The sequence below is a fragment of the Crocodylus porosus genome, unplaced genomic scaffold, assembly GCF_001723895.1.
Source record: "Crocodylus porosus isolate Cpor-Errol unplaced genomic scaffold, CroPor_comp1, whole genome shotgun sequence".
Lineage (NCBI taxonomy): Eukaryota > Metazoa > Chordata > Crocodylia > Crocodylidae > Crocodylus > Crocodylus porosus.
Genome location: NW_017728949.1, coordinates 8,640,989 through 8,666,632, shown reverse-complemented (window position 1 = coordinate 8,666,632; position 25,644 = coordinate 8,640,989). Strand labels below are relative to the sequence as shown.

At 42.1% G+C, this 25,644-nt stretch overlaps 1 protein-coding gene across 2 annotated transcripts in view; it reads right to left on the bottom strand.

Moving 5' to 3' along the window:
- Positions 1-25,644, bottom strand: part of UNC80 (unc-80 homolog, NALCN activator) — a 195,195-nt gene that overhangs the window by 88,964 nt on the left and 80,587 nt on the right. For both annotated transcript variants that reach the window (XM_019553643.1, XM_019553642.1), the window contains exons 23-28: positions 22,974-23,186; positions 15,585-15,720; positions 12,787-12,920; positions 9,354-9,519; positions 4,990-5,193; positions 3,079-3,179 (exon numbers count right to left, since the gene is read on the bottom strand). In XM_019553643.1, coding sequence (XP_019409188.1) covers positions 3,079-3,179; positions 4,990-5,193; positions 9,354-9,519; positions 12,787-12,920; positions 15,585-15,720; positions 22,974-23,186 — 954 coding nt within the window. The remainder of the gene's footprint in view (positions 1-3,078; positions 3,180-4,989; positions 5,194-9,353; positions 9,520-12,786; positions 12,921-15,584; positions 15,721-22,973; positions 23,187-25,644) is intronic.

The following is a 25,644-nucleotide window of genomic DNA, read 5'->3' as shown; positions in this document are numbered from 1 at the left end:
AGATCCAAGAAGAATAGGGCTCCCTTCATTTCATGTAAAGACTCTTGTATCCTAGAACTTCAAGCAAGAGCCAGGGGTTAGCAGTTATTTGACCATCATTAGATACTGCTCCACTCAATTTCTGTGAGTATTAGGGCACCAGTCATTTCTGAAGTGGGAATAGATCCCATCCCTTTCTCCTGTGACATCTAAAGATATGGCTGCTGTAACTGCAGCTGGTTTTAAACTAGCCATCATGGGTGCATCCATATGAGCATGGCTGTGCGGCATGTGGCACCGCAAACACATCCGCAGTGTCACATACCGCACAGTCAGGTGTTTTCCATGTTGCGAGGGCATGCTGCCCATATATGCGCTGTTCCGTTTTTGTTTTTTTTCCATGGGTTTTTTGTACCCTGGGGTATCCAGGAGTAAAAATAAACTGTGGAAAAAAACCCAGAGCAGTGCATGCATAGGCAGTGCACACTGCTGAAAAGTGGAGCCGGGCTTCCAGGAGCTGTGCTACAGCTGCCGGCTAGGCTCTGCCAGGCAGGATTGCCGCTGCTGCAGCCCTGGGAGGCCCCCAGGACCCCAGGTAAGGCTGCTGGGGCAAACGCAGTGGTGGCCACAGCCCCTCGTACCACTGCCAGGGTAACTTGCCATGTGCCAAAGTGAATGTGGCACGGGTGTTCCCTGGGGACAAGTAGCTGCGGTGCAGGGTATGCTGCTGCTACTTGTCCCTGGGGAACCAAATGTCCGCACTCGTCTGGATGTGACCCATGAGTACTGGAAGTAGTGTGGGCCTGCAGCAGCATGGATGTCAGCCAGGCTACAAAACCTTCCTTAGAATCTGAGTAAATATTTGGGTATTTAGCCTATACTGAGCTTCATGCCACTGCCACTGGACTGCTACTGGAGCCTAAACTAGCCTGTGAAAATAGGCCGCCTCTTGCTCACTGCCCCTCTCAACTGCTTGTTCACCCCTGCACCTGATTTTCCTACTTGTTACCCTGGCATCATCATTATCTGCAGCTACAAGGGACACACAGTGTCTCCAGGGCTAATACAACAAAGCAAGTTTGTCAGAAACTGATCATATATGAAAATCTTGGACAGTGGGGAAAATAAATACTAACAGGTATACAAGAGAGACTGAAATTGCCATCCCTTCTGAGGCATTTATTATATAAAGCTGTTTTTCCTTTGCTCAGATAGCCTGGGGTTTTATTCACCTTATTATTATTCAACAGAGCAAAAATGTCTCCTGATTATTAGTGATGTTGGCCTCTGCATGGCATCAGTTGCAGCAGATGATCATCAGACTCCTCCAGGCTTTCTTATGCATGCTAAGTACCAGGCAGGCAGAGTGATCAAAATAGCCTTAACCTCCCCTCCAATTTAGGTTTTACATTTGTGAATCTGCAACCTCCTAAACAAGTGAATGCACCATAACTTTGACTGCATTACTGTTCAGCTACTTGTGATCCAGTCTTCTTTTTGTAGCTGCACTCTCTATTTCCTAAATACAAGTCCTCAGAGAAGTCAGAGAACATTTTCAAAGTGAGTATGAGCTTTATTATTATTTATTATAATGTTATTTACTATTAGTATTACAGTAGTGACTGGAGAGAGAGAAAGGATGCCCCATTGTTCAGGGTGTTGGGAGCCTGGGACTTGAGAGACTTGTTCAAGGCTGTGGACAGAAGTAACGATTGAAACATTTCAAAAGCCTCGGGAACGCTTCAAAGGGCCAGCTGCACAAACATACAGGCCCTTTGAAATGTTCTCAAAGAAGCTGAAGTGCTTCAAAATAGGACCCTTTGAAATGAGGTACCATTCTGAAGCATTTTACTTCCTGTTGCTTATGTAGGGACTCCAAAATCCCACAGAACTCTGCTCTGCTCTCTCTCACTCGATGGGGGAGGGAGGCAGAGTAGGGTGGAGCCTCTGCAGGCTGAGTGACAGCATGCCAGATTGTGAGTTTCTGGATTCCACTTCCTGGTACCAGTACCTCCTGCATTAAGAGGTTGGGAGCTGCTGCTCATGCCAAGCTCCCCAGTCCCAGTCCATTCTACCTCCCTGCTTCTGTGTCGGGGGAGTGGAGAGGTAGAGGGGATTGGAGCTGGACTGTTGCAGTCTCAGCAATGGGGAAGAGGGAAAAGTGGGGAGTCCCCTCCACTGTCCCTCTCCCCCTCCAACTCCTCTAAAGCCAACTTTTACCTCTGGTAGCATGTTCTAGATGGAGAGTCATGGCTTTATGCAGCTGCAGCAAGTATTCCAGCTCAGGGGTCCCACAGGGGCTGTAGATATGTCTTTTTGTGAAAGGTTTCCAAGCCCATTTCACTGAAATTTTTTCAAAAGTCACTTCTGTCTGCACTGTTAAAAGTGTCAGCTTTTTGCTGATATTTTTGCTGAGGAAGTATGGTCCACTGGCTGGGTACATTCTGGGATTTTCGCAACCAGTTTTCATGTCCATGTTCTGCCACAGGTTCAGTGTGTGACTGTAGGCAAGTCACTTAGCCTTTTGGTGCCTTGAGTTCTGATCTGTAAAATGGGGATAACAACACTGTTCTTAGAACCTATGAAATAGTTCTCAACCTCATTAGACTTGAGGCACCCCTCAGAAAGTGCCGGCTCTTAGTTTTCACTTTTTTTTTTACTAGAGCCATTACATAGAGCCATTTTTCTTCTGCCAGAACTCAGAAAACCCACAGTGGGTCAGAATGTATTTAATACTGTTGATTCCTATTTTAAATCTCTGTTTTTATCTTGTGAATCATGCTTCCATGCCTAAAAGAGAGTGCATCGCATCTTGTGGCACCCCTGAAAGGATCACAAGGGAACCCACAGGCTGCAGTGCTCTGGCTGACTGATCTAAACAAACAAGACAAACGGACAGTAAAGTGAAGTACTTTCTCCATTTACAGATGAGGAACAATGTCTCTCTAATGGCTCCAGGTACAGAATGTTAAAAGCCTAATTCCACAATTAAGTGAGCATGGGGTTTGGAACAGGTTACTCATAGTGCATCATCATTATCATTCCTTTTTGCCACTGAAAATGTGAAATCTGGGAAGATTGCAAAAGACCTGTACTTACATGCAGCCAGGACATGTTCCGATGGTAATTCTCCTCTGTGCCTGTGCTGCTCAGCACCTCGGGCTCAATGCTAGGCTCACTTGCACTCCAAGGGCTCCCTTCTTCAAAAGAAAAATACCCAAGAGGTGGTTGTTTTCACAGCTACCTATGTGCTTAGTTTAGGGAAAGCACTTGTAAGCCAGGCCAGACTTGCCAAGACCAATCAGCGCGCACATAGTTGCGCTAGTGAGACTGAATTCAGATCCCCCTTTGCCCCCTGCCAGCAGCTGGCCTGGCATTTACAAGCACCATTCACAGTCACTGTTAATTCACCATCTAGCCAGTGATAAATACTGTTCCCTTTTTTGGGAGATGGGAGGGAGTAAAAACAATGGAAACAAATTCCTTGCATCATTAAGATGCTGCAAATTGTTGATTCAATGATCTGCATTGTCTGGGCTCTGTGATTAAAAACATTAACAAAGATCCAACCTGAAATGGCATCACAGCCTATTGCTGCTACTACCAATGGACAATATCATTGTTAAGTGCCCACAGAAGTTACTAATGTACACGGGGATGAAAGGGGAAAAAAATCCTAACTCTAGTCTGCACACTAATGCTAATGAATTGCAGGGGTGGGGGAAGGGGAGAAAGCTCTCTGGTTGGTAACTGGCCTCATCCTAGTGTATCTTGCTGCTATTTAACTGCCTAAGGCTTTTCCTTCATAAAATCATAGGGCTTAAAGGGACCTCAAGGATCATCTGGTCCAATCCCCTGTTTGAGTCTAGGAATGTTTCTACTAAATCATCCCTCACCAATGCTTATCCAGTCTCCTCTTAAAGATCTCCAGTGAAGGAGATTCCACAATTTCCCTGGGCTGTCTACTCCACTGGCTTACTAGTCTAACAGTATTCTAATAGTTTCTCCTGAGATCTATTTTGCTGAAATTTAAAGTAATAGCTTTACATCTATAACATTCATATTTTGAAGAATAATTTGTGCCTTCTGAAGACATTTTATTATTAATGCTATTAAGGAATAGCCATGGCTTAACTGAGGTTAGCTCTTTGTCCTTTTAAAGTAAATTTACTACTTGAAAAGGCATCCAGACTGGGAGCTCTTGCTCCCATAGCTATCCACCGGAGAGGTACAGCAGAGGCAATGCTGAAAACATCAAAAGGACCTCTACAATTGGAAGATTAGTTCAGTCTTGACATCTATCCATTTTTGCCTTGTCTGCTGACATCCTTACCAAGGATGCCATTTTGTGCCCATTGTGATGGAGATCTCTTAAGACACGGCACAAAATTTGACACTCACAAGAAAAGGAACTGGATTTTTGAAGCCAGAGGACATTATATATAAAATGTAATATTCTTTTTTTATTTTACATATACGCCTATAGAGAATATGCTAGACTCATATGACATATATGTCTACAATATCATATGATATATAATATATAAATTGTGCATGTCAGCATATATATATATAATATTTTATATAACAATTATTACTATGGATAATAAATTAAGATATATAAAATATCCTATATACGTATAATATCATATGGTTTGTTTATATATATGTCCTCCTATGTACAAGACACATTTGGCTGGCAGTCTGGTCAATACCAGAAGTTTAAGGGTTCAGGTCTTAACAATGAGATTTGAACTGACAACTTTTGTGTGGGACAGCATTTACTTTCCAGGGCACCAATGGCAGGATCTATACTCTGTCCTTCCTGGTTAAATCATACAGTCTGTGAAGAGGAAAAGACCCCTGGCTATACTCTAAGAATTGGTGGCTTTTTTTTAATCTACTGCACCCTTGGTGTTTATTTATTGTTGCTAACCCTGCTGTATCATTTCAGAATTTGGATGCTGCCTAGTCGCCCCGCTCCCTTTGAGCCCAACTCATCTAAGTTACCTATGTCAGTGACAGTGTCCCTGCTGTGGGACAGCTGCAGCTCCTCATTCTCAGACTCTGAGTCCTGCCGTGATAACTTGGTGCTCTTTAGGCTGCCGGCCCGGCGAATGCTGGATAGGGAACCCCCCTTCTTCACCCGGAAACTGCGGGTTCCTTTAATCTGGAGCAAGCGGGAGCCTCCTATCCTGATCTTCCTGCTGGGAACTGTATTGAAAGAATAAAAGAGGACTTTTTTCCCCTTAATTTTTCCCCATTTTATGAAAAGAAATCCTAACCCGCCCTCCCTCCCTTCCCCTTCTTGCCAGACTGTATTGCAGCACCTTTACTTCTGTCAAGGAAGATGGGCAAGAGGCTCCCTCCAAAGCCACCGCCAATGCAGTTCTATCAGTCAGCCAGTACGGGATGCTTTACAAAATTGTGCTCAGAACCTTCTTTCCTGGAGACATGTCACATCAGGTCTAGCCTTTTCTATACTTGAGATTAGGCCCGCATCAACCCCTGACTTCCAGAAAATGGAGTTAGCTGCACTGATGGAAACCCCAGCTGTAGGCAAGAAAAGCAGTGGTTCACACTGCTTAACTCCTGCTTGAAGCTGGAATAAACTCTGCTGGTGTAAATCATGATCTTTTTTGCCCATGGATGGGGTTTACATGGGAGCAGATACCCCACGTGCTGGTGACCAGTGGTTGAATCCCAAGCATAGACAAGGCTTCTCTGAAAAACCTATGCTTCTGCTGGCCAAGGGTCTGCAAACCCAGCTCTTCTCCTGCAGTAGGATCATCTTATTTCATTCACAAAGCATATGTGACTGCAGATAGGCAGCCTGCTTCGCCAGGTTAGCAGCACACATGGTTTCTTTGAAGTTAGATTTGCATAAATCCATGTCTTTGCCTGTTACTCTTCATCATTAGAATGCTTTTAAGGAAACAGAGCATGTAGTTCCTCTCCTTCAGACAAGTGAGCAGCTTTCAGGCATTCAAAACATCCATTGACACTTTGCATTTTTGATGAGCACAACATGAAATGGTTCAATGTTCAAAGCACTGATCATTTGTACTTCATTCTTCTCTTGCTTCAAAGGCAATACATGGAGATATATGAGTTCAAATGTTGCAACACTCAGTCATCGTACTGTAGGTCTATTCATAGAGTACCAAAAAGTGATCATGTATGGCACTCTATAGAGACTAGAACAGTGTATGCCTTTTTTGTATACCATATGCAAGAAAAATATATGAATGTTAAGTATACTTGGATTTATGAGTCATACATAAGAATCCCTCTATTATTTCAGTTTTATACTGTCCTATCTCCACCCACAAGTCCATTTTTGTTGCAAAATCCTATTGGTTGGGCAGAGCTGGACAAGTCTCCTTTTTGGAGTTATTCAGCACTGCTTATTAGTCAGCTGGATAATTCACTTCTGAGTGACTTGAGAATCTGTCTTTCAGTGACCAAGCTGAGACTAAAACTCCATGAGAAGAGCTGGCTAGATTCTGTTCAGATGAACCTTAGCAGGGCTGATTAGATCTCCTAAAATGCACAGATGCTTTGCTGCACTTAGCCATACTTCCATGTAGCCTGCAGCACACAATTAGCACATAAGTGCTTCCAGGGGCTAAATTCTCATCTACATTGGCATATCTATATGTTGCACCTACCTGTAGCAGGTTAGGGATAGTAAAATTGTAGCTTTGGCATAGTTGTTAAGATACACTTGGGTTGACCAATGAAAGCGAAGTATTTACCATTCAAAAGGAGATGAAAGGAAAGGAATGAATTAGTAATTGGTCAAAGAGTTTGGGGTAAAGAAGCCTGTCCTTGTCACTGTAGGTGAGAAAGATTGAGTTACAGTCACACAATAAATTTTAGGTAGGTAATTACAGATTGAAGAAAAAAAAAGATGCTTTGCATCTGCTATATTCTGGCCCAGATAAACTCCCAATGGAGTAAGCTGTGGCCAAAGGAAACAGCAGCGTCTTTTTATTTCCATTTTTTAAAAAAGAAACATGACAACATCTTGCATTTATTTAGCATATTTCAGTCCAAAGTAAGTCCAAGTACTTTGCTAACTTGTAAACTAAAACTCACTCTTTATGTTGGAATTACTTTTCCCACCATTAAATAATGTGCAGTTTTATAACTGCTAAATTCCAGCAAAACCACACAACAGCTTAGGACAAGAAATGAAGAAGAGTATGTGTACTGACACAGGAGACAGAATTTAGATAGGCAGAACAAACTGGTATGTGGAAAAGGTACTGGAGTTAACACTGCTACTCTTGAAAAAAAAGCTGAATTTTACTTTGTCTAAAAAGTCTGCAAAGTCCCATGCTAGGGCAAATCTACTTTAGTACTAAGAGAAAATGGTGCATGTACTGACCTAGCGCCACCATTTCCTATTCCTAGAAGGTCTCCCATTCCAATGTTATCTCCTAATCTTAGAAGATCTGCAGCCATGGGCAGATCCAGGATTTTGGAAAGAGGTTCGCAGGTGCCACAACTGGTGCTGAAAACTTCTGCACCCCCCTTTACAACCGTGTTGCAGGGGCAGCATCTAGGAACTTTTTTAAAGTCATTGAGGCAAGTAAGAAACCTCCCTGCTCTGCTCTCAGCTCCACCCTTTCTTCTGCTCCATGCTCAGCTGCATGCCCATCACATTCCTCTGTTCTATGCTCACTTGTTGCTATTGTTGTCTCCGCTGCCCTCAGGTGACCTGAGGGCAAAGGGAGCTTCAGAGTCACTCCTGTCTCACTCCAGCTGGGCCATGCTGGGATCTAGGTTAGCTGAGGACAATGGCAGCAGCAGTGGCAGCAGACAGGTTCCCCTTCCTTGCACCTGCCGCCCAGCTGGTGGGAAACACCTGGGGCATTGGGCAGAGAGAAGGAAGCTGATCACTGTTGCCATCAGCAGGGAAAATGGGAAGGGAGGGGATGTGCCAATGGCCATAGAGGAGAAAGGTGCAGGGGTTCTTACCTACTTCAGGGACTTAAAAAAGCTCCCTGGCTGCTCCCACAGCATGGTCTGAAAGTGGGGTGCAACCATACCAACACACCCTGTCTGGTTCTGCCCCTGGTTACAGCAGTTAGTGTGGAAACCTTTTTTAAAAATCATTTTATCCAACTCCATATTAGGGATTTCTTATGCCAACTTTTTGGGGAATGTCATTTTCTGACCATATTACTTCCAGTGCCTGATATATGGACCAAGATAAAAATTAGTTTGTGCATGCTATCTTTAGGATGACTCTTTGCAGCTTGATGGGAAACTGCTATCAAAGCAGTCACTGTCACATTCCACGGATAATTTTAGAAGCAGTTATATACACCCTGAGTCTTAGAAACACTTCCTATATGAATATATTTACTTGTAGGTAGAATCGTGCCTTAATCATCAATATAAAGTTAATGTGGATCTGTTACAAAGCTCTTTACAGTTACTGGGAATTTCTGTGGACTGCAAAAACAAGACCTTATTGAAGATATCCCTGGACTACCTGCTTCAGTATACAGTATAATTCCTTATGGAATCATGCCATAGATTCCATTCCAGTAACACATGTTTTTTTAAAATCTACTTCTTATAAAGTCTGCATCTTTATATGGCTGTTATGCAGCTGTTATACAACTTTTAAAGAATTCATTTTGCAAATGTTCTAAGCTATAAATCATAGCTTAGAGAGTCAACTGGAAAGTCACAGCTAACTGTTTAGAAGATTTAGCCTCTAATTGCACATATTAACTGCTGACTGCGTATTGTATTGCAACACTTGTACTATCAGATAGTATGAAGTTTTGCATGAGATGGTTTTAAAATGGAAAACATTCTGCTGCTGTCAGCAAACACAGTGCGCTTGAGGTTTGCTTGTACAGTATACATTCTGTTGGTAACATTAACCCGCTAGCCATCAAAAGCCACATAGTTATGCGTTTTTCATGTGGTAGCAAAGAATTCAAAAGATCAGGTGTTAAACTACTGATTCAGTTAAATGCCATGCACTCCAAGCTTGAAGAGGTTTTTACAAAAAGGCCCCAATCTTAGCATGTGTAGTTTTCCTACATGGATGAATTATATCACAGCACCAAAAAAAACCGAACAAACACTGACACTTCTAACTGAAAACTGCAAGAAATCTTGTTATTTCCCCCATTTGGTTCTGGTAACAGCAGTAGTCTGTAAACTTAGAAATCTTTGCTTTTCACATTTAGCACATCAGACATTGGAGGCAGCTCAGAAATGATTCAAGGCATGTGGCTCTATGGCTTCCTGCTTTTTAACACAGTCTATGGAAATGGAGACATAAAATCCAGCGCCACATAACAAGCCCTGAGAATATGGAAGCTTTTTTTTTCGTGCTGACAAACCTTTCTTCTCTTCACAGCCAGTGTCAGATTTGAGGGTGTGGCTGCTGCTGTGCAGAGAATCTTTAGAGTCTTCATTTTCATCAAGAACCCCAGCAAAGCTGATCTTCCTCTCATATCGGTGCCGGTCCATCTCAGGGTCCAAACGCAACCTGCAGCTCTCAAGATCCTGCAGCAGAATGTGTACCACAGAAATGCACAAATAGAGTAAGCCCTCATACCCCTCTCCAACCACAGAAGCCTATGATTTTAGCAAGAATTTCCCTTAAATAACAATCATATTCCTCTCAAATAAATTCCCTAATTGCATCTTATCTAACATACATTGACACACTCTCAAATCCAGCTCTAGTTTGGTTTAACGTATCTGAATGGGATAATGAAAATACTGAATGTATTTTGATGGACGGAGTTAATGACTGTAATGAGGTCTCTGCTCTACAGATAGTCACAGACCTTAAAGCTGACATATACACTAAGCCCCCCTTTTCAGAGCAATTAAACAGGAATCACAATTAAATCCCCCCTTACGTGATGACAACTGAAAATCATGGAAAGCTACTACCCAAGACTCTAGATTATATGGCACAACCTAATCAGTACTATTGGCTTATCTACATTATGAAGCTACCCCTACCATAGATGCTGCCGGTATATTATGTTGGTTGAATCCCCTATCAGAGATCCCATGCATGACAATACAAAGGAAGGTGCTTTGGTGGTATAGCTGTGTTGCCCAGGGGAAAGGGATATTTGATCTTTTCACAACGCTATGTGACATAGGTATGTGCCAGAAAAAAATTGTAGTTTAAGACCAGATCTAAACAATTTGGCCTAAGGGGTTTTCCTGGGACTAATGCCAAACACAGGGCCTAGGGGATTAGTTGCAGCTATGTTTGAGTGTGGATATGTAAGATGCAGAAAAAAATGTGAGAGAAACAGTTGTGAGAGAAAGCAGAAATGGAGAGTGTCTTGAGTACGGAACTGACAGTACAGACACACTGGGAAACACCAAGCAAGGAAACTTCTTGATGCTGTTTGTTTCTGCTGTGATCAGAAAACAAGACTTTTGTGGATAAACAGCATTGCACAAAAGAAATACTTCCTGAAAGAAACATCCCTGCAAGCCCTTGAATATTAGCTAACTTCTTGGGCAAAGGAGGTTAGTATACCAATATTCGATTACATACTCATCCATTTTCTCTAAACACAGATTGAATGTAGAGTATGGTAAAATCCCTAGAGGGGCGCCTACTTCCAAAAGACCTTCTGACAAACCCACAAAGTAAGTCCCATTCATTTAAAAATGTATTTGTGACTCCTGCTTAGTGACACTGATAACTTTGAGAATACTCAGCAAGGGAAATATCTAGAAATGTCAAATGGCAGAGATCTGACTGTCCCAAAGTGCACCTCTGGCTTTGTGAGGATGCCCTACAATGCACTATTCTTGGGACACAACCAAGGATTTCTCACACATGGATTAAGATCATATTGGAACCTAACAGCACCTGTACATGTGCTGGACATCTGCTCCAATATGTGCTAATGAGCATGCATTGAAGCAGAATCAATTAATCAATTAAAGGAGTCTGCTGAAGCATGTTAATTAACTTGCTCCAGAAGCCTCTGTGTCACAGGTGATGTGTAAGGTGGGCACGTGCCCCCCCTGAGATTGGCCCTTGCCAGCCGGGGAGTGGGAAGCAATAGCCGGTGCCCCGTGTCGAGACTGTGGGGGCATCGAGAGAAGCGCCAGGGGCACTTCCTTCCAGGTTTGCCACCAGCACTTCTGGTTTTGCTGCTGGCACTTCCACTGGCAGCACTGATTGACTGCTGGGGGGCCCCCCACCCCCTGGTCAGCAATCGACTGCTGGTGCCCCCAGGTATCAGGAGGCACCGGTTCCCATGCTCTTTGTGTCATATCTATTCAGCATGTCCATGCTTCAGATTGGTAATGGGAGCACTTTAACCAAAGTTTGTCAAATGAGCTTTAGTTTAAAAGCCCCCACTGCCATTTTGAAGCGTGGGACACTGAATCCACGTAACACTGTGGGTGCTTTAATTAGAGTGGCTCCAAGAACTGCTCCAATTAAAGGGCCCCCCATCTAGCCTGAAGCACATGTATAGATGCTCTAAATGGCTAAGGGCACAAAGAAAAGTTTAAAGCAACTCAGCCTGGCTAATTCAGATGCACCTGAATTGTTTATGCTTAAACTGCTTCAGCTGACTGGTTCAGTTACAGATCAGTCAGTTCTTCAATGCTCACAAGGCTGTACTGCCATCAATAGACTCTGCAGATATTTAGAATAGTGCAGGGTCAACCTTTCCTCTAGAAACAACAGCAAGAAGCAAAGGAAATGAAAGCTACTGTACTGGAATTTTGTCTTTTATCAGCAAGAACAAAAACTAACTTCATTGTCATGCACCTGCATCTCTTCTTTAAAATGAAAGCAAGTCACAACATTTTTCTTGTATAAAGAAACTTCACCTACTCACTTCCAGTTCAAATACAACAGGTCTCACATATTACTTCTTAAATGTTATTGGTTTAATGTCTGTTCAGTACATATTCCACATCTGCACTGTGGCCATTCTTTTCTGATGGACTCTGACATTGCATTACCTTAAATTTCCTTCCACTTGCATGCTACAGAATCATTCCTCCTCTCCCACAACAGAGTTATAAAAGCTAGTAATTAGCAGCCTTTTTGCCTGGTGTAAAAGCATAGTTTCCTATTGACCCTAATTACTCAGGAAGTTCTTGATTTTACACCTACCTACTTTACTGAGATGATTTATAAGAGCTGGCATTATCCTGCTTTCTCTTATAGTAATTTATTACAGGGTGAAAATGTCAACAAAGACATTGCAAAAAGACTCACACTAATTTCCTCCTTTTTTAGTCCCTCTTTTCTGAATACTTTTTCCTCGGTGTCTGTCTTTTTCTCCATTTTCTTTCCTTTTCCCTACCAGCCCCTTCAGTTCCTTTCTGGCTCCAACTCAATTTCTGCAGCCACTTGGCCAACAATTCATCCATCTTCTCTACTGATCCATCTTCTGTCCCCCTCAATCCAATTGCTCCAATCAATTCACTGATGACCAGACTCTCCAATCAATTAGCTGCTGCAATCCATATTATTTACCTGCAAGAGATTTAAATCTCTGCCTCATCAAACCTATATTCAGTTCTCTAACCTACTGTTTGTCTTCTAGTCAACTTCCAAACCTTGTGTTTCTAGTTTGCTTCTCCAATCCATCAATTCAGTCTCTCTTCCTAATCAGTTCTCTGATCCTCCCCTCCTTCCCAGTTCCTTGTTCAACTGATCTTTTTTTCCCTCAGTGAGACTCCAAATTAAATTCCTGCTGTCAATCTATCCTTGTTTCCTTAGGGATAACCTCCTGGGAATTTGTCTCCTTACTTATACAGTTCACTTACCACAAGAGGCTCAGTACGTGGCCTAGGCATGTAGGGAAAAGTCTCTCGGAGAAAAGTGGTGATCTCCAGGAGAAGCTGGCATGCTGCCATCTTCAGGGCAAAAGGACAACAACATTTGGTGGGATTCACAGTGCCTGGGAAATAAAATAGTCTTAGTAAGAGAACACATGACACAAAATCTGAAATCAATAACTGATGAACATTATTACACATGATACATAATGCAAGCTGCATGTGAAAAAATGTTATGGTTAATAATGAATTCCATATTCCTACACTATTTTTCTAATATTAAAAGTATGGATTAATACATAAACCAATCAGCACCTATTCCATTTAGTGTACTGTGTGGTTACCGATATATATGCTATACTGAACTGGTGCAAATATGTAAGCTCTGTCTACAGTGCTATATTAAAATTACTCGACAGATACCCTTGTGCCCTTTGTGGTTTTGCATTCAGCCAAATGTACAGCAATTATGGTAATGCTCCAGGTCACAGTAGAGATGAATTCAAATCAATTTAGAAATTAAGAGCCATCTTACATAAGGTTATTTTGGCAGTAACCTTAAGAAAGGGTAGTGTCATTGTCCCCCTGCCCCTTCCCTCCCTTTGATCAAACACATACTTACGAATAGTCAACATACATATACTGGACTTATTGTTAACAACTATCCAGGAAACTAAATAAAGCAGTAGCCCTCCAAAGGTTGCTTCCTTTTTTCCACATACAGAATACAAATGTCACATTTAGAGATGGGGCAACAACTACATACAGTTATCAAGTCATCAAAGGTCTGGAATTGAGTAAAACAGAAAACTTCATTAAGAGGTATTCAGCAAAGCAAAGTACTTACACAAGTGCTTTATTCCACACCAGTGAGTCTACCCATATGCTTAAAGTTGAGCATATGTGCAAGTGGCCTTGCTGAAACGGAATCCAAATGTTAAACTTCAAAATCAGTACTCATTATATTTTAATGACGGTCCAATACTAGCCAAACCTTGAAGATTACAATGAGCTCCTGTAGCCTCTATTAATTTGTGAAGGACCCTGACAGCTACTGTATGAACTATGCCCATTTCTGATGATTGTTTGGGTTAAGCCAAGGATGCTTATGGAGCCCCAAGGGCTGGTTAGCATGGGCCTGCATGCTAGATCAGGAGGCATGTGATGCAGACCTGATCTGACCCATTGACAAGCCCCATGAGACTCATATGGCCCCCGCAAGTCCAAAAAGTTTGACCACCAGTGGGCTAAACAGCTGGTGAACATGCCCATTTTTGATAATATGTTATTTTCACCATATTTTGCACATCTGATCCTGTCATGTCACACAAAGAAACTGAACAAAGGAACACATACATGTTACCAGACAAAACTGCTTATGTTTGCTTTGCTGACTGGCTCTTCCATACAGTTTTCTTGTAATGAATGACATTTAGATGCACCAAAATGATCTGAATAGTCAGATACAGTGGGAAGCCATAAGGTGACAGTATAAGCAACAGCATATTCTGTGATTAGAAGAGGCCCAGCCAAAAGTGAGAGATCAGAGAAGTGCTCTGCTTTAGCAAAAAGGAAAAATATTCCTCTGAATGCCCTGACCTGGAAAGGGATCTGTTCTGTTTCTATACCCATGTATGGGGACAGTCTACCTTGCCTCCGTCCCCATGGCCACATGTTGTAAACACCTATCCCATTTCCCTCTGGAGTACCTGGCATCCATAGTTGAGTACAACAGAACGGTCTGTGTTCCCTCTTCATCACCATTCTGCCTGACCTTTACATGGGCTATTCAATGAGTGTAGGGTCAGGAAGGCTCTTGTGCATTTCACTCCTTTGCATGTACTGGCATAAGGGCCGCATAGACATACAGCTATACAAAGCCACACGCATACAGATACCACAGCCTCAATCCAATGGTATACGTGCAGTTTCAGGAAATCCATAACCACAGGGCCTGACTCTCTTCTCTTACACCAGTTTAATGCCATTCAGTCCCCACCATTCCCACCCCCTTGATGTCCTTTATGCAGTGAGTAGAAGCCAACAGATACAGAAACTGCTTTTAAACATTACATCCAATGGACAACAGTAATACACACAGACACAAGCCAGTACACTACAACACACATGTATATACAAATGGTATTGGAGAGGATACAATGCTTGTTATCATCTTTGCCAGTAACTATATACTTATTCTGATTTTACAGGTCATGTCATAATTTGTGCATCTACTTACACTTTCAGAATCTGCAAACTTCTTTTAAAAATCTGTTTTTTTCAGTGATTTGGCATATAGTGTGTTTTTAGCAACATTTTCCATATCACTTCACTATATTTCTGTGTTAAACTTAATATATGGAAATTAAAACATTTAAAGGTGTCTAGCACAGCTATGTCAAACTACATCTAAAATAGCTGATCATACAAAAATATTTTTGGCAGGGATGTCTTTGGAAAAAAAGAGGAGTCAGAATGGCCTCCAGGCACTTACACAAAGGCAAGAGTCTAGAGATGTACAATTGATTCATTTTATTTATAGTTGCAATACACAGTAATTGCAACATATTGCCTGCTTTTTAGACCCCATTTCTTTCAAGGTCTCTCATTGCTCCTACCCATATGATATGTTGTACATCTAGGCACAGAAAGAAAGGGAAGGGAACTTGGTGGGGAGGAAATACAGCTGGGTGGCGAGAGTATGAAAGAGAAAAAGAAAAATTAAGTGCTCCTAAAGCAGAGGTTCTTACAAGCGGGGGTTCTTGTAGTAAAGGGAGTCTCCTTACTGTCATCTAAAAAGTCTTCCTCCTCATCCTCCTTTCTCAGTCTTCGCTTGGTCTCCTCATCATAAATGAGGCCCAGCAGATTGGCGGGGCTTTCACTCTCCCCATGGCACAGCTCATTGAGTCGGACACCAATTGCCTGCCAAGAAAAAAGAAGAAAGTGAGAACTCCTTGAGGTTCACTTGGGGTTAACAACCCACGTCCATTCTAGAGACAGCTGGAGACTTTAGGTTAAGAACAACATATTGGGCACCATTTTTATCAGTAGAGGTTATTAACTAACACTATTTTTATCACTGGTTCAGGATAAAATAATGGATAAGTGCTTGAGAGGTGGGGGTGGACAATTGCCACTTAATACATATGAAATATTGTCTTCCATTTTCTGGTTAAAATTTGAAACTTTCAAAACTTGGGGGAAAATATGTATTTAATAAAAACTACAGAAGCAGGAAGACACTGGGAAAAAACATGTCTGAATTTTCCCTCAACTCAGCTGTCCTTTTTTATTAAAATCAAGGAATGAAATACACCAAGAACTTCTGCTGAAAAAGTGCAACTTAATGATTAGGGCAGTTTCAGACTTGGAAACCAGGGTTTAAGCCAATGATCTATTACACGCTTGATCTGTGACACTGGGTAAGTCACTCGGCCCCTCCACATCAGTTTTTCATCTGTAAAATGAGAAATAACAGCATTTTCCTACTCACAGGAATATTGTGAGAACAAATGCATTAAAGATTGGAAGTTGCTCAGATACTATGGTAATGTGGGCCATCTCGACTTAAATGGATAGATTCCCAGTGAAGAAAAATAAAAGCTTCAGATCTCCAAATGATTTTTGTTTGCTTGGGGCTGTTTGAGTCCACATGCAAACCAAAGTCAGGGAAGCAGTTGCTGATGCTATAACAGGGTGTATTAGCAGGCAGAATGCCTCATAGTGCCCCTATTTCAGAACTAAAGGGATTTTCCCAAGTAGTGTTGCCTATAATATGTGTATATGTAAAAGAACATGGAAGGGTCCACAAATTTTGACAAGTACACCATTTGATAAGCTGGGAAATGTTTCTTGGTCAGCGGTACACCACTTCTTCCAAAAGCCAGCCTGTTCTTTTGGGACCTGTGGGGTCATTATTTACATTTGACATAGAGAACAGGTTTGAAATGAGGCAGAAAACAGGCATGATCTTTATTGACCTTACAGCCTTACATGACACTATATGGATCAAGGTCTCAAAAACAGACTCCACTCTATGATACCTGACTGCAAGCTATGCACTTTTACCATGAATATGATCTCCAGCAGACCATTCAAACTCACTGCCAGCCAAGGAGGGAAAAAAAAAAAAAAAAAAAGAGTACAAACTGAAGAATAGAGTTCCCTAAGTGTCACTGCTTGCACCAATACTTTTCAATGTATATACCTCAGACTTACCATATACAGCATCTAAGTGATACATGTACATTAACAATGATGCCATAGTAGCCCAAGGAATAGACATGACAGAACTGGGAAAGATACTGCATATGACATAGTCCATGATGAATTCTATCTCCACAACTGGAGTTTAAAATTGAGCATCAGTAAATCAGTATCATCACATCTACCTAGACAATCGTCAAGCCAAGAGCACACTGAATATCAGAGTAGGCAACCACATGGTTCCCCATGAGCATACCCCAACCTACCTAAGAGACGCATTAGACCATTCCCTCACCTATAAACATTATGGGTGTGCAAAACGGGCTGTATTTGATTTGGATTCAGCCTGAATCAGGGAAAGTGATTCGATTGGTAGATTTGGATCACTGTCTCCGATTCGATTCGGCCAAATCTGAATCTGAAGATTTGATGCTGATTCAAAGAATCAGCGATTCAGCCATAGACATAGCTTTAAGTGTTTTTTCTACATACCTCAAGGTGCCAGGCGTGGCTCATGAATGCTGTGATGGTGGGGCAGATGGAGAGTCCCATAGGAGTGCCGGGGGACCCTTTGTGTGCTTGGCGGTGGACCTCCCAAACCCTCTGGCTCGGCAATTGGCTATGGGGGTACCCTGGGTGTGCCCCCAGACCCTGGAGGCACCAGTTGCCGAGCCAGGAGGGCACGGGAGGTGGGGGGGCAGCATGCTCCCTGGTGGACCAGAAGTGCTTCTGGTCCACTTCTGGGTCTGCTGCTCAGCACACTGGGGACCCCCATGCTCTTGTGGGGTGTTCCATCCACCACACTATTGCAGCATTCATGAGCTGCCTGATACCTTGAGGTATGTAGAAAAAAAATTTAAAGCTATGTCTATGTCTGAATCATTGCATCTTTCCAAATCTCTCTGAATCAATTCCGAGGGTTCTGATTCGATTTGGAAGATTAAAGGACCTCCTGATTCGAATTGGATTTGGAGATTCGGCCACCTAATTAGGCCAAATCAAATCAGTGACCAAAGCTTCACACAGCCCTAATAAATATCTCATTCAGAAGGTCAGCAGTAAACGGTAGCTGCTTTAAGATATTTTAATCAGCATGACATGGGGTGCCAACTCCAAAGTGCTCAGAACCACTGCACTTGCAATGACATATGCCCCAGAAGAATATTGTGCTCCCACATGGTTCAGAAGTTGTCACACTAAAAAGCTAAAGACTACTTAGTGAGCTGAGGCTCAAAACAGGCTGCACAACCTACATATATTCCCTGTATACATATACTCTTGGGCATTTGACCAAGCGATATAAGAAGATAGATTCTAACATCATTACTGGCAATAGAGGCAACAGATTATCAAAATCACTTGCTCCATTAACTGTTAACTGAAGACACAAACAGATGGAGGCTTAAGGGGTCAAAAGTCATAAACCAAGTTCCTGGAAGAGACTGTGGGTTTTGACTCAAACCTACAGGCAGCAACAGAGTGGGCTGACTGCTGGGAAAGGTCAGCTCTATTCCTACAACATTTTATAATGACACTAAATAGATCCCCCACCAGGTATGGCCTTAACAGAGAAGCAGGGGTCAAACTGAACAGACAGAACTGGATATGGACCCTTCAAAACAACACAGTATAAGTATAAGATGAATATCTTGAACAGTCCCCTGTGTGAATGTGGTATCTAATAAACAGCACAGCACTGAATCAAAAGCTGCAGTCTTTACAAATGCCCAGACAAGCGATATATCAGACAGTGGCTCATAGATTTGGAAGTTGATATGTGACACCATGAGAAAGAGAGAGAGACAGAAATGGAAGCTATTCACTTATTTTAATAACCATTTACCATTGAGGTTATTTCGCTTTTAGAGGGGATGCCCTGAAAGGAGACTAAAGCTGATTTTCAGACCCTCTGTACCATATCATCTATCTTCCTAGACTGAAGTGAGGCAGAGAAGGAAAAGCAGTCACAAATAAGTATTATTAAGCCCATCTCCATTGATACTAAGCAGCTCCTGAAAAATACTGCAATAATGGACAGGAAAGAAGACTGTTATGGAATAAAAGAAAGTGCTACTACAGTAATTTGCAAGCTTATCTAAATGGTTGCCAGTCTCAGTTATCTGTGAGGATGCACATTGCTAAATAAAATCCAAATCCCTCATGCCTTCTCCCTTCCTCTGTACTTCAGTTATTTAAGGATGAAATATCTCCTTTGCTTTCTTGCAGCAATATGTGGAAAATCATTGCTTTTTGCTCTGTTGTCTATGATAAACATCTGAACAATAATGTATAATTTTGCAGCTTCCTAACTAATGAACAGTGAATTTCCTAGTAGTTACTGACTGCAAAAAATACTCATGGATTTCTTAGTTAATGGATGGAACACAACACTTCAAAATAGAAGAATGCAGCTTTTCAGACGAAGCCACAGGAAATTTTCAGTCTATTTTGGTCAGTTTAGTCTATCATTTACAGATAATGTCACTGTTGGGATTGCATGCTGAAAAGGATTAGTAATGGGCCCATTACTTCAAGTAGCAGATCAAATCCAGGCCAGGGAGGTAGGGACTTAGAGCTTTTTTATCATCAGAGGTCTATTAGGTAGCTAATGTTAAATAAGTTTGCTGGTCTCTGATGAGGTCTTTGTCTATCCTCAAGTTTTATAATGGCACCCTCATTGAGTGATGACCCAGAGTCCTAGATCCCTTTCCTAACAGAAAAATCATCACTATAATTAGCAAATAGGCACCTTCCTGGTAATCTGAATGAAGAAGCAAAGCACTGAAATAGATTGAAGACTGATCTGCCTTCCCAGTTCTATGCCTTCAGTCTACAGTCCCACACCATAATGCAGTGGCTTTGTGTCTTCTGCCAATGCAAAATGGCCCAAGAGCCAGCAGATCTTGGGCTGTACAGTGGACAGGAATCCTCTGGTAGCAGAGCAAAAATAGTGGTCCTTCTGTTCCCTTTTGCTGCCATAGGAGTTATGAAAAGTGGGGGGGAGATCTGGCCTGAACTTCCTTATGTATAGGCAATTCTCAACTGTTGCTGATAAACCAGCGTTATTTAACGTGTTGTGCTAATAAGTCAGTCTTGCATGCAGTTGGCCCAGGACTAAGGAAGAAAAATCCCTCAGCAAGGCTGCTGTGTACTCTATATCTAGGGTCCAGGGAAGCTCCAGTACTGCAGTAGGGTATGAGGCACTGCTTCTGGCCAAGCTGTTTCTGTCTGTTCCATGAAGAAGCACAAGGTTTACTCCAGGGATTCAATGCCTTCCTTACAAAAGCATTGACACAGTAAACATGGAAAGAAAGTTGCACTATCAAGATTAGGTTCCAAATCTACTCCTAAAAATAAATAAATAGAGGTGTAGAAAATGCAAAACTCACAAAAAATAGAGGTACACATTTTAAAAAGCATTCCCCTGTGAAGTTGCAGTTAAGCAGCTAGCAAACAAACCCTATTCTGGGAACTGAGTGTCTTCTCAGGGATAGGGCTTCTGATACCAGTAAGTATAAGAGAGCTGTGTTGCAATCCGCTTTATTTTAAACCCATAAAATAAAAATCAATATTTGCTGCAGGGAAAGATACTTTATTTCAAAGCCACCACAAGGGAGTTAGAAATAAAGGAAGAAGTAAAAAAAATAAATAAAGGAAAAGCTATAAATAGAACATTGAAGGTCATTTTATAACCTGTGTAATGGGTGAAGGTATCTGAAGGCTAGGGAGAAGCACAGGCTTTTGCCTTACAGTAGAGTTGTTTAGAAAAAACACTGTAGTATCTTTAAATACTGTGTCACTCAGGAATCATCATCAACACCATTGAGGGGCAAGGGAAAGTTTCATTTTCAGACTGCAATGTATACCTGACATTAATAACATGGCCTGAGGAAAAAGAAGGGACTAAAGAAATTTCCTGGCTTTCAAGAAAGGGAGTAGGTCAAAATAATATTTACAAGCTTTGTTCTGTTGGTGTACATGCCACAGTTGAAAGAAGGAGAATACAGACGTACTTGTCTATTGTCCAAAATTTGGGATGGGAGCTGTTCTTTCTGATTTTCAGATTTTTCTAGAGCTTGGCCTAGACCCGGCTTATCTTGATGCACAAAACCTCTAGCCTCAGCGAAAAGCAGTTACATAAAGTGGATATTCGCTTACAGAGTTATGGCCATTTTTGTTGCAACATTACTAAATCAGGACAGGTGCAGGAAAAATAAACAGCAACTAGAGCCATGAAATTCCCTGGCCCCCTCCTTCCAACCTTGCCCATGGACAGGAGAAAACCTCACGTGCTAGACCTTGGAACAATCTGTCAGCAGTCATCAGCTTTTAGGGTCTGCTCTTTGGCAGAAGGAACACAATACCTGGTAGTTCAGGTGCCAAGCTGGACAGATCCACAGGACGGGTTCTTGTGCCGGGCGGTGGGGCCCAATCCTTCTTTCTATGGAGCCAACCTGGCTGGGCAACGACAGGGAAAATCCCTCCAGGGTCTGGCCCTCCCCAACTGGGAAGACCCCATCTTGGGGGGGCTGAAATGGGGAGATTGAGGGGGAGTTATTTACTCCTCCCCCTGCATGTCAGTGACTCACATTGGTTGGCCTTGAAAGGAGAGGAGGTTGTAATCACTCCCCACAGTTGGGCAGACCAGGGCTGGGGAGGGATCCTAAGCCAGCCAGGGGAAAACCCCCAGAGGCTGGGGATTCCCTCATGTGGTCAGATCCCAGGTTTGGGGCTGTGCCCAGAAGTGGGGAACTCCTTTCCCTCTCCTGCCAGTGGGTCAGTGACTCGTACTATCCTGTCTTGGGTGTGCGGCAACCCTTGCAGATCAGGGTGGGCTCGGGGCTGGGGGACAGTGTACTCCTCCTATCCACCCCTGCAGGGCTGACAGGTACAGGCAGGACCAGGCTGGAGAGCAGAGTCATTGCTGCCTCAGCCCTGTGACTGCCATGGGATGGGCCTGGCCCTGGCTCATCCAGAGCAGACAGCACAGCCGAAGCTAGACTGCCTGCCCTGTGAGGGGGTTAGTGGAGAGCCCAATGCATCCTAGGATACTGGGAGACTGGAGATAACTTGAGAGAAGAGGGGACTTGGGAGAGAAGTTCCACAGGCTCGCTTAACCTAAATCAGTTAAGTCTCATACTCCATATATAGCCAGGTTTATCTTAAACTGTGTTTGGCAATTTTGAAACTGGTTTGTGTGTGCTGAACTTCTGTCCTGTTACAGGTTTAAACCAGTTTCTCATCATTTATATCAGTTTATGTGTAACTTCAGTCCCCGGCTGTACTGAGAGTTTCTTCTGGAAGAGGAAGGGCAAATAAAGCTATTTGCTTCATTTTTTTTAAACTTTAAATTCTGTCATAATACCTTTTAAGACCAATGCTTTTGGAGAACCCCAGAGACAAGCCAGGATCAGGCTTGTCCCTGCCTGAACAATCCCCCACCTCTACTACCCAGCCCCTGTGTAAAGAGGTAAATATGTAATATATAAATTAGCTTTTGAAATGGAGTATCACTCAATTCAAAAACGTTTTGGTGCCTTCAGTCCAAGAAAGTTGAGAATTACTGCTCTAGTACTATACACTCAAGACATCCCTCGTTAGACTCAAAGTATCCCTTGAAATATGCTAGCTCTTAGTTTTCACTTAGTTTTTTGACTGTGGAAAATAACAGAGACATTTTTGCTGCAAAGAACTCAGAAAGCCCACAACAGATCAGGATATTTTTAACAGTATGGATGCTTATCTCATGAGTCATGAATAATGTCTGCACACCTAACAGTGCTATTGTTGTGGTTGAGATTGCAGCACCCTATCTGAGAATCACTGCTCTAGTGGACTTAGAATGAGTTTTACCTGCTTTGAGTCTGGGTCTAAGTGCTTTTGAAACCCTGTTTAAAATGGATTTTAATGCAGTTTTTGATATACATTTAAAACTATTTTTAACTTAAAGAAGAAAGGTGAAAACTTACATCTCCCCACTGGTAGAACAGTTTGGCTGCATTCCATTGCAGCTTCTGGTTCCGTTTATTTCCCACTATAGGGGAACGTCCACGGGACAGCCCTTTCTTTGTGATGTTCACATGATGCCCTTTCATCCACTCTGGCCAATTGCCACGGTTGCAGCGGTGAACAAAGCGAGCACATTCTAGGAAGAGGGCTGCTCTTGCCACCACAGGTGCTTCCTGAAAGGTTTGTAAAATGGCATTAAAACAAGTTAAACAACCACATCTACTTTATTGTTGTCATGTCCTGAACTGCTGAGCACTATGCGTGGAAACACGTGGAGAATGCGACAACCCCTAGGGCAAATAGTGCAGCTATGGTCTGCGTCTTGAAGCGTGAGTCTCTTATCTGAATTGGAAGAGTAGGCCCATTAGATATAAACTTCTATGCCTTCTCCATCACAAGAGAGAGAAAAAGATCCATATATGCATCAATATGGGTCATAACAGCAGGAGCTCACAAGCTATTTTCTAGTTTTTAATGGAAACACATTTTCTTTCACTGCTAGTATTCCTCACTCATAGTTAAGTCAGACAATGTCAGCTGACTTAGTGTGTGATAGAGATGCACCTGAACCAAAACCCCAGTTGACCCCCTCCAAACTTGGGACATTTCAAACTTATGTGTGAATTATTTATCTGGCCAATAATTGGTGTTGACAAAGGTGCCTAAGAGGTTTTGAAGTGGATTGATTAGACTAGCTAAAATGGAGATCGTACTAGTAATCTAAATAAATAAATTCACATATGGGAGTATGGACTATAATATAACCTATTTCCATTTTCTACTTAGTTCATCCCTTTCACTGATGATTGCTTCTTTTTTATTGTTTTTTTGTAAACATTGTGAAAATATTCCCCCACATATGCAAATCAACCACAACACAGCCACTTTTTTTTTCTTTATCTACTATAATGGTGTCTGATAGCACACTGCTCTATGCTACAACTGCCTGATTCCTTGCTCACTATAAACCCACTTATTCCGAGATCTGTATAACAGCCAAAAATAAATCTGATTCAGGCTAAAACTTTTCATAAGAAAATGAGCCAAATTTTCAGGATGCCTTCATTAGTGAGCCTGTAAATATTGTAGGCACAAATGCCATCTTAGGCAGGAAAATACCAGCCTTTTCATGCATGTTGCTTTTTTTTCTGCCTCTGTGACTGTATGGAAGCATTAATGAAGCCTTGCTGAAACTATGACCTATACAGTCTGTGCTGATTGTAATTAGATGCTGATGGCCACATTCCCTGATGGAGTAAATTAGCGTAACTCCACTAATCTCCCTACTAATTTACATCTGTTTAAGATTAGGAAGTCAGTCATGAAAACATTGGCCTTCATCTTCCAAGCAAAAATTGTCGTACGTAGTTTTGCATATTGAAGATCCATTTTTTCTAACAGGGAGCAATGCTATCAAATCTCCCTGAATTTGTTATAAAATACTCTGCTCTGTCTTCACTTCATTTTTTGTTTTAAGTCAACCACCGCATATCCTCATAAATATAACAAGAGTTTAATTTAGCAACAGCAACAACATAATTTTTCAGTGTTGATTTATGTATTTTTCCTATTTTGCTTTTTAAGCTTTATTTTAAAACTAGTTCTGAATATTTACCAGAAAACTACCAACTTTTAAAGTTGCAAATAGCACAATTTTGGTAAACAGACAAAATATGCCTTACAATAAACTACAAGTAAGATACACAAAATGGCTCCAAAATACATAGCAAGATTTTTTTTGACAATTGTTCCCTTTTGTATCTATCAGTATCTTCCTTTTTTCTGTAAGTACTTTTAGTAGGTATGAATTTGAAAGCACTGAGAATTGATGTAACACTATTTCCATGAAATTCAATGCAAATTGTACCAGCAAGTTCTGCATATTTTGCCACTGGGTTCACAGAGCAAACAAAATTTTTGAAATTCCCACCTAACATATTTGAAAATGGAAATCATTATTTGTTTCACAGGGTAGGTACAGACATTGAAAAAGCCTAAGGCAGAATTGATTTAAGGGCGCAGACAGAAACAACGTATACAAACTCTCTAATCACACAACAAATTGACCCTCATTGTAGAATAGTTCAAATGAAGTTGATCTTAAGCAGAGCGACTTCAGAGTGACTTCTAAGGCAGACATAGAGCTAGGACTAACGTCCAAGATCAAGGATAATAAAAAGTCCTTTTTCAAATATATAGGAAGGATGAAGAAGGCACTGGGAAATGTGGGGCCCCTGCAAACTATGCTGGGCAATTTGGTGGTTGCGCCAGAGGAGAAAGCGGACCTCTTTAACCAATTCTTCACCTCCGTTTTCCTGTGCAGGGACCGGGACTTCCCCGCTGTGATGCAAGACGGACTCAAGGGGAATGCCTCCAGACCTCAGGCTGGGGAGGACCAGGTTAGAGAGCTTCTGGAGGGGCTGGACGTTTTCAGGTCAGCGGGTCCAGACGCTTTCCACCCCAGGGTGTTGAGGGAGCTAGCTGGGGTTATTGCAGGGCCCTTGGCATGGCTTTACAAGCGCTCGTGGTGCTCGGGCCAGGTGCTGGATGACTGGAAGATAGCTAACATGGTCCCCATCTTCAAAAAAGGGAAGAGAGAGGACCCGGGCAACTATAGGCCCGTCAGTCTTA